The sequence below is a fragment of the Citrus clementina genome, unplaced genomic scaffold, assembly GCF_000493195.1.
Source record: "Citrus clementina cultivar Clemenules unplaced genomic scaffold, Citrus_clementina_v1.0 scaffold_3, whole genome shotgun sequence".
NCBI lineage: Eukaryota > Viridiplantae > Streptophyta > Magnoliopsida > Sapindales > Rutaceae > Citrus > Citrus x clementina.
In genome coordinates, this window is record NW_006262339.1 from 33366771 (window position 1) to 33384339 (window position 17569).

At 39.9% G+C, this 17569-nt stretch overlaps 2 protein-coding genes across 2 annotated transcripts; both read right to left on the minus strand.

Moving 5' to 3' along the window:
- Window positions 1-2836: 2836 nt before the first annotated feature.
- On the minus strand, window positions 2837-10592 carry LOC112099891 (protein SHOOT GRAVITROPISM 6-like). The gene is made up of 15 exons (XM_024187406.1): window positions 10569-10592; window positions 10148-10276; window positions 9945-10019; window positions 9729-9862; window positions 9557-9629; window positions 9270-9401; window positions 8435-8616; window positions 8238-8360; window positions 8067-8127; window positions 7869-7964; window positions 5278-5378; window positions 4373-4478; window positions 3964-4077; window positions 3672-3746; window positions 2837-2944 (listed from the first exon to the last, which is right to left on the minus strand). Exons 1-15 carry the CDS (start codon window positions 10590-10592, stop codon window positions 2837-2839), a joined length of 1533 nt encoding a protein of 510 aa, XP_024043174.1.
- Window positions 10593-15429: 4837 nt separating this feature from the next.
- On the minus strand, window positions 15430-16908 carry LOC112099892. The gene is made up of 4 exons (XM_024187407.1): window positions 16421-16908; window positions 16062-16294; window positions 15919-15974; window positions 15430-15774 (listed from the first exon to the last, which is right to left on the minus strand). The coding sequence occupies exons 1-4, from the start codon at window positions 16906-16908 to the stop codon at window positions 15430-15432; spliced, it is 1122 nt and encodes a 373-aa protein (XP_024043175.1).
- Window positions 16909-17569: the final 661 nt, after the last annotated feature.

Below are 17569 nucleotides of genomic sequence, written 5' to 3' on the forward strand. Positions count from 1 at the left end.
TGGTGAACAAAGTCTTTAAGCCGTTGATTGGGAGAACAATGGAGGTGTACGTGGACGACATGATAACTAAGTCGAAAATTCCAAAGGAACATGTCAAGCACCTCGAGATATACGATGATTGATGGGGTACTATATCGGCGAGGGTATACACTACTGTTCCTTCGGTGTCTGGATGAGGATGACACGGACTACGTACTGAGAGAAGTGCAAGAAGGAATTTGCGGAAACCATTCTGGTGGGAGGTCCCTGGCCCACAAGATTCTAAAATAGGGATATTTCTGGCCGACAATGCACCAGGATGCGCAAGAAAAGACCAGGAGCTGTGTAAGCTGCCAAAATTTTGTAAGTTTCTTCAACCAACCACCAGAGAAGCTCACCTCTATGGCCTCCCCTTGGCCATTTGCTCAATGGAGAATTGATTTGATCGGCCCGTTGCCAAAGGGACGAGGAGCAGCAACACATACAATAGTAGAAATAGACTACTTCACGAAGTGGATAGAGGTAGAAGCCCTCAGTAGGATCACAGAGAAGAAGACAATAGACTTCATATGGAGAAACCTGGTCTGTCGGTACAGGATCCCTTATGCATTGATAACAGATAATGGTAGGCAGTTCGATAATCACAGTTTTATGGATTTCTGCCAGAACCTCGGGATAGAGTTGAAGTACTGCTCGCCTACTCACCCTCAGTCTAACGGACAAGTAGAAGCAGCCAACAAGACGATCAAAAGACTTTTGAAAATCAGGCTTAGAGCAAAAAAGGGGGCATGGGTTGACGAGCTATCAGGTGTTTTATGGGCATACAGAACAACCTACAAAACAGCAACTGGGGAGACACCGTTCGCCCTGGCCTTCGGACATAAAGCGGTCGTACCAGCCGAGATAGGAATGACCACGTGCCGGACAGATCATTTTGATGAGCAGGAGAACAACAAGCAGATGTGCCTAAATCTGGATTTGCTAACTAAGAAGAGGGAGCAAGCATCGAAGCGATCAACCATTTACCAGCAGAGGGTTGCTCGGTATTATAACCAGAAGGTGAATGTACGGCAGTTCAAGGTTGGAGATTGGGTGTTAAGAAGAGTGAATCAGAACACCAAAGACTCAACTCAAGGAGTGCTTGGGCCGAATTGGGAGGGGCCATATAGGGTCAAGCAGCTAGTTGGACCCGGAGCTTACAAGCTGGTTCGCATGGATGACCACGAGGTGAAACGCCCATGGAACGCGGCACACCTCAGGAAATATTTCCAGTAAAACTTGTTCATATTTTAAAGTTATTTCTGTTCGTGTTCGCTGTTTTTTATTTCTTATTTCAAAGCAATCTCATGTAAGCCTTATTCAATAATAAGTGAATCAACGAGGAATTTCAGTCAATTGTACTGTTCAAGAATTTACTAAGGTATGCAAAGACTCATCAAGTCTCAAAACCTGTTTATAGCGAGACTAGAAGCCAAGATTGCCAGGATCTGCTCGACCACGCGAAGGCGAGCAGAATCCCAAGCATTGAAGAATTTACTAAGGCATGCAAAGGCTCATCAAGTCTCAAAGCCTGTTTATACCGAGACTAAAAGTCAAGCGTGCCAAGATCTGCTCGACCACGCGAATGCGAGCAGAATCCCCAAGTATCGAAATATTTTCTAAGGCATGCAAAGGCTCATCAAGTCTCAAAGTCTGTTTATGGCGAGACTAGAAGTCAAGCGTGTTAGAATCTGCTCGACCACGCGAAGGCGAGCAGAATCCCAAGCATTGAAGAATTTACTAAGGCATGCAAAGGCTCATCAAGTCTCAAAGCTTGTTTATGGCGAGACCAGAAGCCAAGCGTGCTAGGATCTGCTCGACCACGCGAAGGCGAGCAGAATACCAAGCATTGAAGAATTTACTAAGGCATGTAAAGGCTCATCAAGTCTCAAAGCCTGTTTATGGCGAGACCAGAAGCCAAGCGTGCCAGGATCTGCTCAACCACGCGATGATGAGCAGAATCCCCAAGCATCAAAATATTTTCTAAGGCATGCAAAGGCTCACCAAGTCTCAAAACCTGTTTATGGCGAGACTAGAAGCCAAGCCAGCCAGGATCTGCTCGATCACGCGAAGGCGAGCAGAATCCAAAAGACATGCAAAAAACTAAGTCTGAAAGCCAGTCATGTGGCAAGACCATATGCCAAGCCAGAGCCTGCTCGACTAAGCGAAGGCGAGCAGACTCTCAAACGGAAAAATAACTCGTAAATAGAACACAAGAAAGTAATCAAAAATATTTTTATGAATTTGTCAATAAATAACAAAGCTGATAATAAAGCTGATAATCTATACACACATTGTTCGTTACAACACAAGAAACATGTTTAAGAAGACGGCGGGTCAGTAAGCCGAGCAGCATCAGCTGCCTGGACTACCTCAGGTGCAATGGGGGTATCACTAGTTGTGTCTGGAGGGTTGCTCGCCTCACCAACATCAACAAGGATTGCACGAGGAGGAGAGTTTTCCTCCTCAACTACGATTGGCTCCACCTCTTCGGCATTTCCCTTTGCCGCCTCCTCGTCCGTGTATTGAGCAACACCAGCTGGAAGGTCATCCACCTTCAGATCAGGATGCTGCTTCTCGAGGACGGCCATGATGCAACGATAGGAATGCCGAAGTCCTTGGTCGTACTGGTTGTCGGCTTCCTTCTCCAGATTCTCGACCTAAACTCGGTGGGAATCGCGGAGAGATTCGAGCTGAGCCTCGTACATAGCCTTCTGCCTTTGCAGATCCTCCTTGACCTTAATCAGCTCTTCCTCGAGAGTAATGGCCTTTGCTTGAGCCAGAGATTCTTGCTCTATCAGCTTTAGATTCTCGAGATTCAAGTCTCCTGCTCGAGAAATGCCTCCCGCTGTGACCCAACTCCAAAGTTGCTCAGCGCCCCAAATGCTGCAAAGGCGTTTCGTCGCATCTTAACATTCATGCTTACCTTTTGCAGATAACAGGTCCATTAATCAGTGATTAGATAATAAAATCAGCACCATTCAAAACAACATGCAGCATTATATTCATGAAAAGTAATCAACCAAACTCATGTTTTCATAAATCCACATCATGTGACAGCTGACCCAGGCAGACACTAACTTTAGGTCTTGAGGTGGATGCATATGAAAAGCTAAAAGACAACTATAGTTTCATCTGATAATATTTGGATTCTACCATCATTGGAATAAATGTAAATATTAACAGCACAAAAATCAATCTTTCAGCATGCTATATGATTGGATCATGTTCAAAATGTGGTATTTATACTTTCTATTACACTTATTAATGATCTATACTTTCCCATTAAGTCTTTATGTTGGAGGAAATTTTCTTCTGTGATAATCATTTGGTGGTGCAGTTACAACGTTGTGATTCAGCACAAGATATTAAGTCAACACCATATTCATTGTTTGATGTTCTTGAGAATTAAGTTTCATTATTACAGTTTAATTACAACTCTTGGACCCTGAGCTAACAGCTTAAGCTTCGGTCAAGACTGGATCCCCCAACTTGACTACAACTACAAGTTTAATGAGATAATTTCCTGTTCAATCCAAGCATCTAGGAGCAGATTATTAATGAAATCCAACGACAATGACAAAAACCTAATTACAATATATTTCATAGAAACATTATCAAAGGAAACGTAAACATTATCAAAGGAAACGTACTTGAAGATTGCGGAGCCGCACAGAAAGGTTTAGCAAAATTGGTTCCACGGCATCTTTGGATGATGACTTGAGAATCTAAGACCAAAAGAAAAATATAAAGAACAGTAACCAAATGAATCTAGATAACAGGATAAGAAACATAAGAACTTAAAAACGAAGAGAAACACACTGATATATTTTGTCTTCTATTATTAAAAAAAAAAAAAATTTATGCATGCCTGCATGTAAGGGCATGCAGCGCATACACACTAGAGAGAGAGCGAATGACGGAAAGAGAGAGAGAGAGAATCACCGTCAGCAAGCATGAAACTGCAGTTAGCTGCACTGATTCGTCTAAATCATCAAGCAAAGCCAATATCACACTAAGGACTTGAGTTGCGCACTGATGAATGTGGATTGATGGTATCTGCAGAAGACATATAATGGAAATCCATTTTTCGTAAGGCATAGAGACAGCATAACAACAGACAGGTTAATACTTATTATTGAGAATTAAACATGTCTATCAGTCACAGCACCAAATGAAACATAAAATTCACCCAGAAACTGCCAGTTTCCCTGCTTCTGATGTGACAGTATGTATGTGCATGCATGTCTATATTTACAAACCTCAAATAAACTTTCTAGCAGAAAAGATCCAATATCATCAGCCACTACAAACAAAAACGAATATAAAGAGTGAGTTTCTCAATATATTGCACCTGCACAAGTCCTCTTAAACAAAGGCCTCTGACAGTAGGAGATTCATCTGATACATGCCGACACAATGCTTCAACCATCTGTTCTAATAGGGAATCAAACCCACCACTGGACCATCAAAAAAGCTAAGCAAATAAGTAATTGATAACATCGGTAAAATATAGAACATGAAACTAAAAAAATTAGAGAGACAAGCATCCATGCGGTGCTTGCCCATCAACCAATGAGCGGGTATTGGGCAGAGTTCACATACATGTGAAAACAAAACATGATTTCATCTCCAATGCCAAACTAGTATGGCTAGTTTAAAAGTTGAAAATGCAAAGATCACACAGAGACATCAAAGTAAAATTACCTCAAAGAAAAAGAGTGAATAATTCAAATAAAAAAGAACTACATGCCCACAAGTTAAGAAAGTTACATCTTCAAAAGGTACATCAGTCTGCACTAGATAACACACACACACACAAAAAATCTAAAAGCCTAAGCTTAATAGATATAAACCCAGTTAACTGAACAAACAAATTGAGCTATTCCATGCCCAATGTCAAAACACAAAATATATTCTCAACAGCATCAATCTCCAAACAGGGAAGAGCATTGACGCCTGCTGTTAAGGACATAAAATATCAACTTAAGAAGTTCAACACCCCAGTTCAACATAGAGATCATTCTAATTTAGTAGAGTCTTACTAATATGAAACTGATTGACAAGGATTAGAAGAAAAATAGAAATCAAATGAGGAGAGGATAGGAAATGGAGAAAAAGACTTCATGTAGAATAGCAACATAGTAGCAATATGGAGCCAGTTAATTTAAATAGATGTTCTATACAAGTACAAAAGAATAAAATTAAATGAAGCAAGTTGACAGAAAATATTTCAAGAGTAGATCGTTCTATACAAACCTATAGCGGACAAACTCTGATAGTGCTGCAGCTGCTGCTTCCCTTTGAAATCTTTGTTGTCGGTTTATGGATTTAGTCAAAATTAGGCATATAGTTTGAACCTGGAAGCATCAACCATAAGAGAACAAATATGAAATTTCAAAAAGTTTTGCAACACCGTCACGTGATTGTTAAGTAGTTATGTGATGATTCCACAACTAAGGAATGGTTGCACCAACATGTCAAAGAAGTTCGATGTCGGTGTTACAATAATATTTCTTTCTGAGCTTCATACCAAACAATTCCAATTTGGGGGGAAAAAATTGTTACAGACTAAAACTTTTGTAGCAAACAATAATTTTAATAATTATTTGGAATGTATGATATTGTAGGAATTCATGGTTTTATGTATTTCAGTCACATTATCAATTGTTGGGTTTAGATAAGTTTTTCTACTTTGGTTTTCTTACCTGAGTAAGATTTATATTATTTATTTGAAGTAGATTTGGTTCTTTTGCCTGTACTATCCTGATCTCTTTTCAGAGCTTATGTTTTTCATTTCTTTTCTCATTAAAAACATTAGAATAAATGAATATGTGAAGGGAACTAGAAAGGTGGTCCAAATGTCCAGAAGAAGCCAAAAACAACTTTACAAGGGGAACAAAACTAGACAATTGGGGACACTCATCTAAACTAGCCATAGACAAGCTCCAGCTGCTGCAACTTAAACTCCCAAGAACTCAGAAGATTATAACCTGGACAAGGAATTGAAAACCTAACAAGAATATTTATGAGTCAGGCTACATATCCAAAATGTTATTCCATAAGTTTCATCTGGAATGAAGTGTTATGTGATGTGGCATTCATCAAGTTGTCGATGAAATTTCATAAATTTCAATGTAATATAGCGCACCATTCAATCATATATAGGATCAGTGCAACCTCATTTGGGATGGATTTTTTGGGAAAATTTTTTGGGTATGTAGCATTTTTTCATTTTGCAACAGCCTCCCAACTGAACTGAACTAAAAGAACTGCACAGAAATAATAAAAAATAATGAGGATATGTCTTGAAAGTCCTTTCAAGTGTAGACCCAAAGGGAAGCAAAAAATTGAATCTTGTCCGATTAAGGACTGTCTTCTTCCCCCATCTTATCTTAAAGGATGCGTTTGTTTCTATATCACCATGTCATTCATGATAAGCCTAAGAGTCTGAGACAGCAGATTTCCAACCATTTGGTTTTCTTTCCCTAACCAAAACATACAAATTTCCATTAGAAAATCTTTTCAAGTTCTTGGAATAGCCAAGAAAATCTTAGCTTTGCCATAAAGATTTGACCACAAAGAAGATGCAATTGCGCAGTGCAGAATGACATGAGCTGTCATTTATCATCACTCCTATAAAGGACACAGCGGATGGAAAGATGGAAAAGGCTTCTGCTTGGGAAATTTCTTTGCAAAAAATCAGCTGTATTCATATTTTCCAGGAGCTAATGCCCAAGAAAAAAATTGAATCTTCGAAGGATTTTACCTCCATAACACATTGATTATTGGATTGGTTGAAGATCACATTTGAATTCTTATCTGACAACTTCCAGATAAAGGTTTACAAGAATACTACCCGACAGCCTCAAGTTTCCAAGGTCTTCTATCTCCCTTCATTTCATGAATTATAACGACTGTCAACCATCTCCAAAAGATCTGAAAACTCCTGAGTTTCACTCTCCTTTTAAACTGGAAATTCTAACTGCAATTGATCGGGGGGGAAAGAATAAACTGAGGCATTCCTTGTTGAGCATAGCCTATAGAAGAGAACCAATCGCTCAACATCTAAATGGATTGAAAAGTGCATTACGTTGCCATTGCCCACATCTAAATGGATTGAAATTATGATTTGTTTATGAATATGATTGCTATCTCCCCATCTCTTTTCTGTTCCCTTTTCCTTCTCTTTGATCTCTAATATTTTCCTATCTCTTCACACCCCACCCCCCCAACCAAATTAAAAAAAAAAAAAAAAACCCAACAATGACCTACATCCTTTCTACCGTAGTTCTTTCCTTTCTCACTATTTTCTATCTCCTTCTCCCACTTTTCTCTCTCTTTTGAATTCTTCCTTTTGTCTAACCAACCTTTATACATTTACACATTAAATTTGTATTAAACAGAATCACATTGAAAAGGAAGTAGCTCTTATGTTAAGTTGTAAAACTCCACAAAAGCAAAGAGTATTTAAACATGAATTTTTGTCAAAAATTGGCTTTGAATTGAAACTAATTCACAAACTTTTAGTAAAGCATGCAGGAAGCCTTCGTACTTGGTCCAAGTGAGCTCATACGTTATTTTCTTTCTATTTGAGCTTTACAACTATTGTTAATATAGAGCTCATACGGCCAAGTCAGCATGAGCTTTCAGGCTAAGCAAGACCTAACATGACATGAGTTCCTTGCACATGAAGGAGAACACAAATTGGAGCTCAAGTACAGTTCTTGGTCGTTAACTACCACCTTGACATTTAAAAGTTGTCATTCTCAAGCGGACACCACCCAAAAAAATAGAAAGCAAAAAAGATGTTGAACAAAATGCACAATATCCGAGTTGTCTCACATTACCTCTTTTGGTCTCTCTATAGAGACGCAGCCAGCTACATCTCCAATAAGATTAATCCACTTCTCTTTATCATTTTGCTCCCCATCTCTAGCCAAAATCTGCAGATAAAAGTTCAATCTTATTTCAATGTCAGTTTTTTTTTTTTTTTAATAAACAAAATACTTGAAGGCAAATAGAAGCAGTATCTATAAATCATGTACCTTTCTCATTTCAAGGTCCCCAACACATTCACAAAAAGCCTGAAATGAAGTTAATATAGCTCTACATAGGTTGGGCAAAGGTATTTATTTGAAGGAAATCTTTTTCTGAGAATAAGATTTGAATATTTAACGAAGATATTTTTAGAAACAAAAAGAAGTTATAGCACTAACCGTAATGGTTCATGCTGACCAGAACTGGCTAGACCATGACAACTTCCCAATTGGAGTGTGAGTGCAGCAAGTACAGGAGCATAACTTTTTTCAACAGCTTTCTTACCGACTTTACCACCACCCCTACAACTTAGAATTTTAAATAAAAATGCTTTAAAAAGTAAGATCATGTAAAATTACTGATTGCAAAATGAAACCTGAAAAAGGCAGTGAGAGCTAGAATAGCAGCTTGCAAAATGTCATCATCTATCCAAGTATCAGCAGAATGACTTGAATAGTCTCCCTTCTCCATATCACCCTTAACAAAAGGAGTCTGGTTAAGGGCAGATATGAGATGCTCCAAGAACAAAAAGGAAAGAACAGCATGTTGGGAGAAGGCCTATATGAAAAGCAGGATGTAAATAAATATAAATGTTAATATTAGTTGGTATAGGTTGTGTAAATTGATATTGAGATTTTTCTTAAAAAATGGAAAAATAACAAAGAGAGGAAATTAAAAAGATAAGAGAGACTTTTAAGTATTTTTAAACTATAGGCCAGCTTGCTTAGACATTAAACAGATCATTGCAAATTTTGTAGCGAAGCCAAAAAAAATATTTTAATTAGTAATTTTTTTTTTCAATTTCTTAAACAAATCAATTCTTGGATGCAATTTTTCTCGTTGGTCAAACCTTACCAAAGAAACTGTATCTGTGCTCTAGTGCCTAACATCTTTCCAAACAATTTAAAGGTTTTTCTTGAGAGACAGAAAGAGAGAATGGTAAGCTATTGAGTGTGACAGTGAAATTCTTCAGCTTCTCTAAATTCTTCTTCCATTCCACAAAGAAGAAGAACTTTGAGCGATCAGCAGTCATAATGAATTACCATGCAATGTATTATCTTCAGATTTAAGGTGGCAGCAAATTGAACAAGTATCATTCAAAACTTGTTCAATTGCTTTACACTTGAATTAAAATAAAAATGAGATTAAGAATAAGAAGCTACTCAAGAATAGAGCAATGATCTTCAACCCCAAAATCAAAGTGGACTCACATGGAAGGCATCCTGCATTGGCCAGCCACCTCGTAGTCTAGATATGTCCTTTGTGACTATATCCTTTCCAGCGGTAGCTAATACTTCATTGAAAACAATTTTTGAATTGGTGTTCTCCGCTAGACAAGAAATCTATTTACAGTTAAGGATATACATGTCAAAGATTCAGCAGTAGACAAAAGGACCCACAGTTGAATCAACAAGCTAAGTAAGATAAAAACAAACAGAATTTAAAACTTGCACTTGTGAAGTATAACAGATTCAAGTTTTTAAGCCAAAAAAGATACAGCCCCAAGAGTTTCCAACCGCAAATGTTTGTCAGTTATATGCACTGCAGCAGAGAGTAAAGACTGGGTCGTCCTGAAGACAGAGATAATCACCCTTACCAAGAAATACTTACAGATCACAGTTAAAAGCTTAAGTCTAGAACTATTTCTACTAAATTTATAAACTAGAAACCTTGAAACATCAGTTTCACTCAGCTCGTTTCCTCTCTTTGTAACAAACTCAATGACAGCTTGAATAGCCCCTTCAGCTGACTGTTTGGTCCTATCACATACAGCTGTGGTACAACTATGCAAGGTGGCGACAAGCTTCAAGAAATTAAAAAACAACATGAAGATGCCACATTCTTCTGCAAATTTGTAAACCATATTTGAGAAAAATAAAACATACCTCATCCTTCGTCAATAAAATACAGACAGAGGAAACAATTCTGTTAAACACCTCAGATGGATCAATAGAAGCATCCTGAATATACAGAAAAAGAGGAACTCAAAAATTACCAATATGTCACATTTTCCCTCTCCAATACTTTAAAACAGCAAATATAAGAAAACAAGACTTTGTGAAAACAAACATGATCGTGATGTACTTACACTTCTCAAGATAGCAATAACATCCTCAAGGGAGGACAAAGCGCCATAGGACAATTCTAAATCTATACCAGAACTGGAACCAACAGGCCTTGGGAGTGAAAGAGAGATACTGAAGAGTTGATCAAGAATCTGTCCAAAGAAAAGGAAGAATTTAAGTTTTGTATAATGTTGAAAATAAAGATTCAAAGTTAGGATTTATTTGTAATCTAGGCTATTTTAGGAATAAGTTAAATTATAATGGAAAGATTTATTAGGATTCTTTCCACATTTTGTTGCCTATTATTTAGGAAAGGATAGATGTAGTCTCCTATTTTCTCTCCTATTTTGCTGTATATATTCCCTGTACATACTGTTCTGGAAAGCAAGAAAAAGAGGAACCAATTCATGGTTTTCTTCATGGTATCAGAGCTAGGCTCTAAACCCTAGTTCTCCTATCAGCCGCCATTTCCTTCTTCTCCTCTACCACCTCTTTTCAACAGTATCCACCTTCCTCTCCCATCAGTTGTATTCTCTGTGACAAAATACGGGATGGCTTCTTCATCAACATCCGTTACAATATCACAGTCTAAAGGAAACGTGGAGACTGCAACTCATGGTGGAATTGATTCTTCACCGATCTTAATTACCAGTCATAAATTGAACGGACACAATTATCTCCAATGGTCACAATCTGTCATGATGTTCATCTGTGGAAAGGGTAAGGATGATTATCTCACAGGTGAGGCGGCCATGCCAGAGGTGTCAGATCCTAGTTTCAAAAGGTGGAAGTCAGAGAACAACATGATCATGTCATGGCTTATCAACTCCATGAACAATGATATTGGTGAGAATTTTCTTCTGTTTGGGACTGCAAAGGACATATGGGATGCTGCAAAGGAAACGTATTCTAGCTCTGAGAACACATCAGAGTTATTCCAGATTGAAACCATCCTACATGACTTCCGCCAAGGAGAACAATCTGTCACTCAGTACTTTAATACTCTGACTAGGAGTTGGCAACACCTTGATCTATTTGAAACATACCCTTGGAAGTGCACCGACGACACAAACTTGTACAAGAAGATTATGGAATAGAAGAGAACGTTTAAATTTCTCCTCGGACTCAATAAAGATCTTGATCAGGTTAGGAGCCGTGTACTCGGGACAAAGCCTCTACCGCGCCCTCGTGAAGCCTTTTCTGATGTTAGGCGTGAAGAAAGTAGGAAAAAGGTGATGATGGGGTCATCAGAACCAACACTAGACGCCTCTGCACTTGCTGCCCGTGCATCCAACTCTGTAGGGGTTAGTGAAAATCGTACAAAGAAAGAAAGACCATGGTGCGATCACTGTCGTAAGGCAGACCACTATAAGGAGAGTTGCTGGAAAATTTATGGCAAACCTGCTGATTGGAAACCTCGTTCCAAAGGTGACCGTGAATCTCGTGCTCATGCAGCATCCACCATGGACAATCAGGCCCTACCCGAGCCAAATCCATTCAACAAGGAGCAAATGGAGATTCTTCAAAAGCTTTTCGATCAAGCCACTTTGAACTCCAATGCAGGGACAAGTCTAGTGGCTCAGAAAGAGACTCATTCAGCATTTGCAGCCACTAATGGAGCAAGTAAACCCTGGATAATTGACACTGGTGCTTCTGATCACATGACTGGAGATACCTCAATGTTGCAGGATTATAAAGCTAGCATCAACAGCACTTCAGTCCGGATCGCAGATGGCTCTCATACAAAAATAGCAGGGACAGGTTCCATCAGACTCACTAAGGAGTTACACCTTAATTTTGTACTTTATGTGCCTAATTTGGCTTGCAATTTACTTTCAATCAGTAAATTCACTCGTGATCAGAATTGTGTAACTAAATTCTATCCAAATATGTGTGTTTTTCAAGACTTGGATTCGGGGAAGACGATTGGCAGTGCTGAGCTATGTTCTGGACTCTATCTACTCAAAAGCGATCAATCCTCCTTCATACAAGATTCGAGAGCAAACTATGCCAAGTCCAATAGTCTGTCAACTAGTTATCCTCATTTTATTGTTAGTCCAAATGTCAATAACAATAGTGAAATTGTTCTGTTACACTATCGATTAGGTCATCCTAGTTTCATGTATCTTGCAAAAAATTTTCCCAATCTATTCATTAATAAAAACCCTTTATCTTTTCATTGTGAAATTTGTCAATTTGCAAAACATACTCGAAATGTTTATTCAAGTGTTAAGTATAAGCCTTCTCGTCCATTTGCTTTAATTCACAGTGATGTGTGGGGTCCCTCAAGAATTAAAAATGTTTCTAGGGCTCGCTGGTTTTTGTCATTTGTGGATGATCATACTCGTCTCACTTGGGTGTTTCTCATGAAAAATAAATTCGAAGTTAGTCAAATCTTCCAAAACTTTAATGCCATGATTCAAACCCAATTCAATACCAAAATCCAAGTCCTTAAAATTGACAATGCCAAGGAATATTTCAAAGACTCTCTCAGCTCATATCTTCTCCATCAAGGCATTCTTCACATCAGTTCTTGTGTTGACACCCCGCAACAAAATAGGGTCGCTGAACGCAAAAACAGACACCTTCTTGAAGTGGCTCGCTGTCTTTTGTTCTCGTCTCATGTTCCTAATTTTTTTTGGGGTGAAGCTGTTCTCACTGCAGCCTACTTAATCAACTGAATGCCTTCTAGAGTCTTGGGGTTTCATTGCCCAAGAAAAGTTCTTCTCAATTTCTTTCCACACACTAGGGCTGTTTCAGCAGATTTACCACAAAAAATATTCGGTTGCACAACATATGTCCATGTTCACTCTCAACACAGGACCAAACTTGATCCCCGATCTCTCAAGTGTATATTTTTAGGCTACTCTCCACATAGAAAAGGATACAAATGCTATTCTCCTCACACCAGAAAAATATACATTTCCAGATATGTAACATTTGTTGAAAACCTGCTTTTCTATTCCAAAACTGCTGTTCAGGGAGAGAGTACGAGCGAACATCAGCCTTGGGAATCTTCTTGTCAATCTTGGCTGGAAACCCATCATGAAAACCCTCATAACTCAACCACCACACATGATCAATCTATCCAACAGCCACAATCAGTAATCCTCCCAACATCTTCACAGCCTTTTCAGTCATCTGAGTCCTCCCAACCACAATCAGCCGAGTCACCCCGTCATCCATCAGCTCATCAACTACAGCCTCTAATCTCACCTATTCCACAACTTGCTGTTGATAATCTCAATGTTTATAGGAGGAGAAGAACTGGAGAGCAGATAGAGCACGGAACTCAGCCACATGTCCAAGAAATTGAACCAAATCCAAGCTCTTGTGAAGACAACACAGGTATGGATAGTCTTGCCTCGGTTGAGTTCATGGTTCCAAGTGTTGATGATTCTAATAAATCAATTACAGAAAGAAAGGGGGTTCGAAGTTGCACCACTCATCCAATTGCCAAATATGTCTCATATGATAGTTTGTCCTCATCATACCGAGCCTTTGTTTCTTCTTTAGATAATCTACATGTTCCCAACAATATACAAGAGGCTCTCGGTCATCCTGAGTGGAAGAGAGTTGTTCATGAAGAAATAAATGCTCTTGAGAAAAATGATACATGGGTTATAACAGATCTTCCTACAGGGAAACGACCAGTTGGATGTAAGTGGATTTTTACTGTTAAATACAAGGCAGATGGAAGTGTTGAGAGGCTCAAAGCTCGTCTTGTAGCTAAAGGGTTCACACAGTCATATGGGATTGATTATCTTAAAACCTTTGCTCCAGTTGCGAAGCTCAACACCATCAGAATCTTGCTCTCCTTAGTAGTAAATCTAGATTGGTAATTATACCAACTAGATATAAAAAATGCGTTTCTCAATGGCGATCTTGAAGAAGAAGTGTTTATAGAAGTTCCCCAGGGTCTTGATATGAATTTTACTGGAAATAAAGTGTGCAAGCTCAAGAAATCTTTGTATGGGCTTAAGCAATCCCCTCGAGCATGGTTTGATAGATTTGCGAAGGCAGTTGTGAGACTTGGTTACACTCAGTGTCAGGCAGATCACACTCCATTCCTCCGAACATCACAAGCAAAGAAGATCTCTCTCCTAATCGTATATGTTGATGACATCATTCTCTCAGGAAATGATGAGGACGAACTGCAGAAGTTGAAGAAACAGCTAGCTCAGGAATTCGAAGTTAAAGATCTAGGGAATCTCAAATATTTTCTTGGGATGGAGGTGACAAGATCTAAAAAGGGAATTGTTGTCTCCTAGAGGAAATACACCCTGGACCTATTAAAGGAGACTGGTATGATTAGGTGCAAACCAGTAGATACTCCTATGGATCCCTACAAAAAACTAGGCTCAGTTGAGAATAATGTTCCAGTCAATAGGGGGAGATATCAAAGGCTGGTTGGTCGTTTAATCTATCTCTCATATACTCGTCCGGACATAGACTTTGCTGTTAGTGCTGTGAGCCAATTCATGCACAATCCTACAGAGAAATACATGGATGCAGTCTTTAGAATTCTGAAGTATCTGAAGATGACACCTGGAAAAGGATTGTTTTTCAAGAAATCAGAATATAGAAATATTGAGATCTACTCCCGATGCAGACTGGGCTGGAGACGTCATAAATAGAAGACCAACATCTGCTTATTGTTCCTATGTCTGGGGAAATCTAGTAACCTGGAGGAGTAAGAAACAATCAGTTGTAGCTAGAAGTAGTGCAGAAGCAGAGTTCAGAGCTTTGGCAAATGGAATCTGTGAAGGAATTTGGATAAAGCGTGTACTCAAGGAACTCGGTGTGTGCAGCCCTTCATCCATTCTAATGAGGTGTGACAATCAAGCAGCAATCAGCATCGCTAAAAACCCAGTGCATCATGATCGAACTAAGCATGTCGAGATTGATAGGCACTTCATCTCAGAGAAGGTCACTAGTGGAAGTGTGGAACTAAAGTACATTCCAACTAGACAACAAATTGCAGACATCCTTACTAAAGCACTGCCAAGACCTAACTTTGAAGACTTAAGTAATAAGCTTGGTTTGTATGATATACACACACCAGCTTGAGGGGGAGTGTTGAAAATAAAGATTCAAAGTTAGGATTTATTTGTAATCTAGGCTATTTTAGGAATAAGTTAAATTATAATGGAAAGCTTTATTAGGATTCTTTCCAGATTTTGTTTCCTATTATTTAGGAAAGGATATATGTAGTCTTCTATTTTCTCTCCTATTTTGCTGTATATATTCCTTGTACATACTGTTCTGGAAAGTAAGAAAAAGAGGAACCAATTTACGATTTTCTTCAGCGGCCAACCTTGGCCTTATAGTAAGTGGTCATGTAGCTGAGGTGGAAAGCGTTATACTGCATGGCCCCCACCAGCTCACCCAGGATGCAGCCATCAAAGTCCTCTAGATCCTTCTTTCTCACGAGTTTAGATAGCTCGTTGAGATAGGGGAACAAGTGTTCTACTCGGCTGTCGGATAAACAAGATCTGGGTCCAACAGGAGGAGAAGAGGAAGCAAGATCAGTGGCTGCTCCACTAGTTTCTCCGACTTTGGCAGGAGGAGGAAGTAGAGTCTTCAAGGGAGGAACCTGCTGCACAGTGTTCACCCGCTTCGCAGTGGGAGTGTCCTTGTTCTGGTCGCTCTTCGCAGTTTAAGGTCGGGGACGTTTCCGAGTCAGAGCCCCAATCACAGCATCCTCCATCTTATAGCCGGGGGGCACCAAACAAGACTCGAGCAGGTTATAAGTAGTTATTAGCTCTCGTCTCGAGCAGAAATTGGCCAGTACAGCCTCGACCCGTTTGAGCTGATCAGGTTTGAGTGGGAAATGAACACCCCAAGAACCTACAATACAAACAGACATTTGGTTAGAGACAAACCAGTAAAGTGAGAGCAATTATGGATACCAGTCATCTAAAGCGAGCAGGCAACCTGGGACTAAGAAACGGGGTGGGACGCGACAATCCTTCCTGTCAATCTGTGCAACTTGATCCCAGGGACCCCCAGCAAAAAAGAACTTTCTCTTCCAATTCCCACCACCACCAGTAGGGAGGTCGGTTATGGGTTTTCGAGTTTTAGTACTTGATTGAAAGTAATACCAACCAGCATATTTGGGGCTGCTTTTCAGCTGGTACAGGTGCTTCACCTCATCAATTGTGGGCTCGCTTTGGCAACATTTGTCCCACAATATGAACAGACCAGAGAGTACTCTCCACCCATTGGGGTTCAGTTGACCAGGAGCTAGATTTAGCCCGTTAAGAATCCGGGCAAAGTAGGGTTACAGGGGACACCTCAGCCCATACTTAAAACTCTTCATAAACAAGGTAACATATCCCCTAGGAGGCCGGCTAGGGGTATCCTTCTTTCCTGGGACCTTAAGAGGTATTTCACCAGGAATACTATACCTAAGTCGGAGGTCAGTGAGCTCGTCAAACATGGTCGTGCACGTCATGTAATCAATGGCGTAATCCCATGATAGGGCTCTACCCCTTACTGTACTCAGCCTTTCTGGTCGCGATATTCCAGATGGGGACACCTCGCCAGAATCACCTCCTCGATCCTCACTCAGGGTGTTTTCCGAGCCAGAACATTCTCCCTCACTGCTATTTCCGCTCGAGGAGGTTGTTTGAGGGGACATCCTCCTAGCGCTAGTCCCCACACTAGATCTAATGGGTTTTAAGGGGATCCCGAGGTCAAAGACAGGATCGGTGAGTAGACTAGGTAGGAAGTCTAACTCATTGTCATCAACCTCAATGACTTTCTCCTTACCCTTTGACATTCCCTAAGCTATAACGAGAGCGATACCACCAAATACCACCCAAGCAAAACAGAGAGAAATGGAATTATCTACAACTATCCGAGACCGAGGAAATAGAAGTAATACCTGAAGAAGTGGCTCAGTCGGAAAGAGACAGGGATGGAGGCTTTTTATGCCGGAACTTCTTCACCGGAGAGACAGAAACGGAGATGGAGTAAATGACAAATTTCTCTTTTGAAGGGTTTTGGGTTTTCCTAATAAGGAACAAACTCCTGGGCTGTCAGCATTTAATGGCACAAATCCCAAAAGTCTCGTAACTGTCATTTTAAAATTCAAATAGAGGGATAGATTTCTGTCACATCACCTCGTCCGCAATTAAATGCGACACGACTCTTGGCAGCTTTTTCCTATCTCGCGCGAGCAAGAACTATCGAGTTTTCACCGTCGGCTCACTATGTTACCTAACACCAGAAACTGGGGGACCAGTGTTTGGGGGATGTGCTTCGACGAAGACTAGCATTGATGAGCAGACGTCTGGTAGCAGGGTCCCGCGAACATGCATATCTTATGAGAGTCTGGTAGTAGGGGAGCAGAAGCAGGAATATTCTGCTCGTCCACAAATACGCCATCTGCGAGGCCGATCTCCTGTTAGAAGCATAGAGCCATTCCAGCTGAGGGTGGA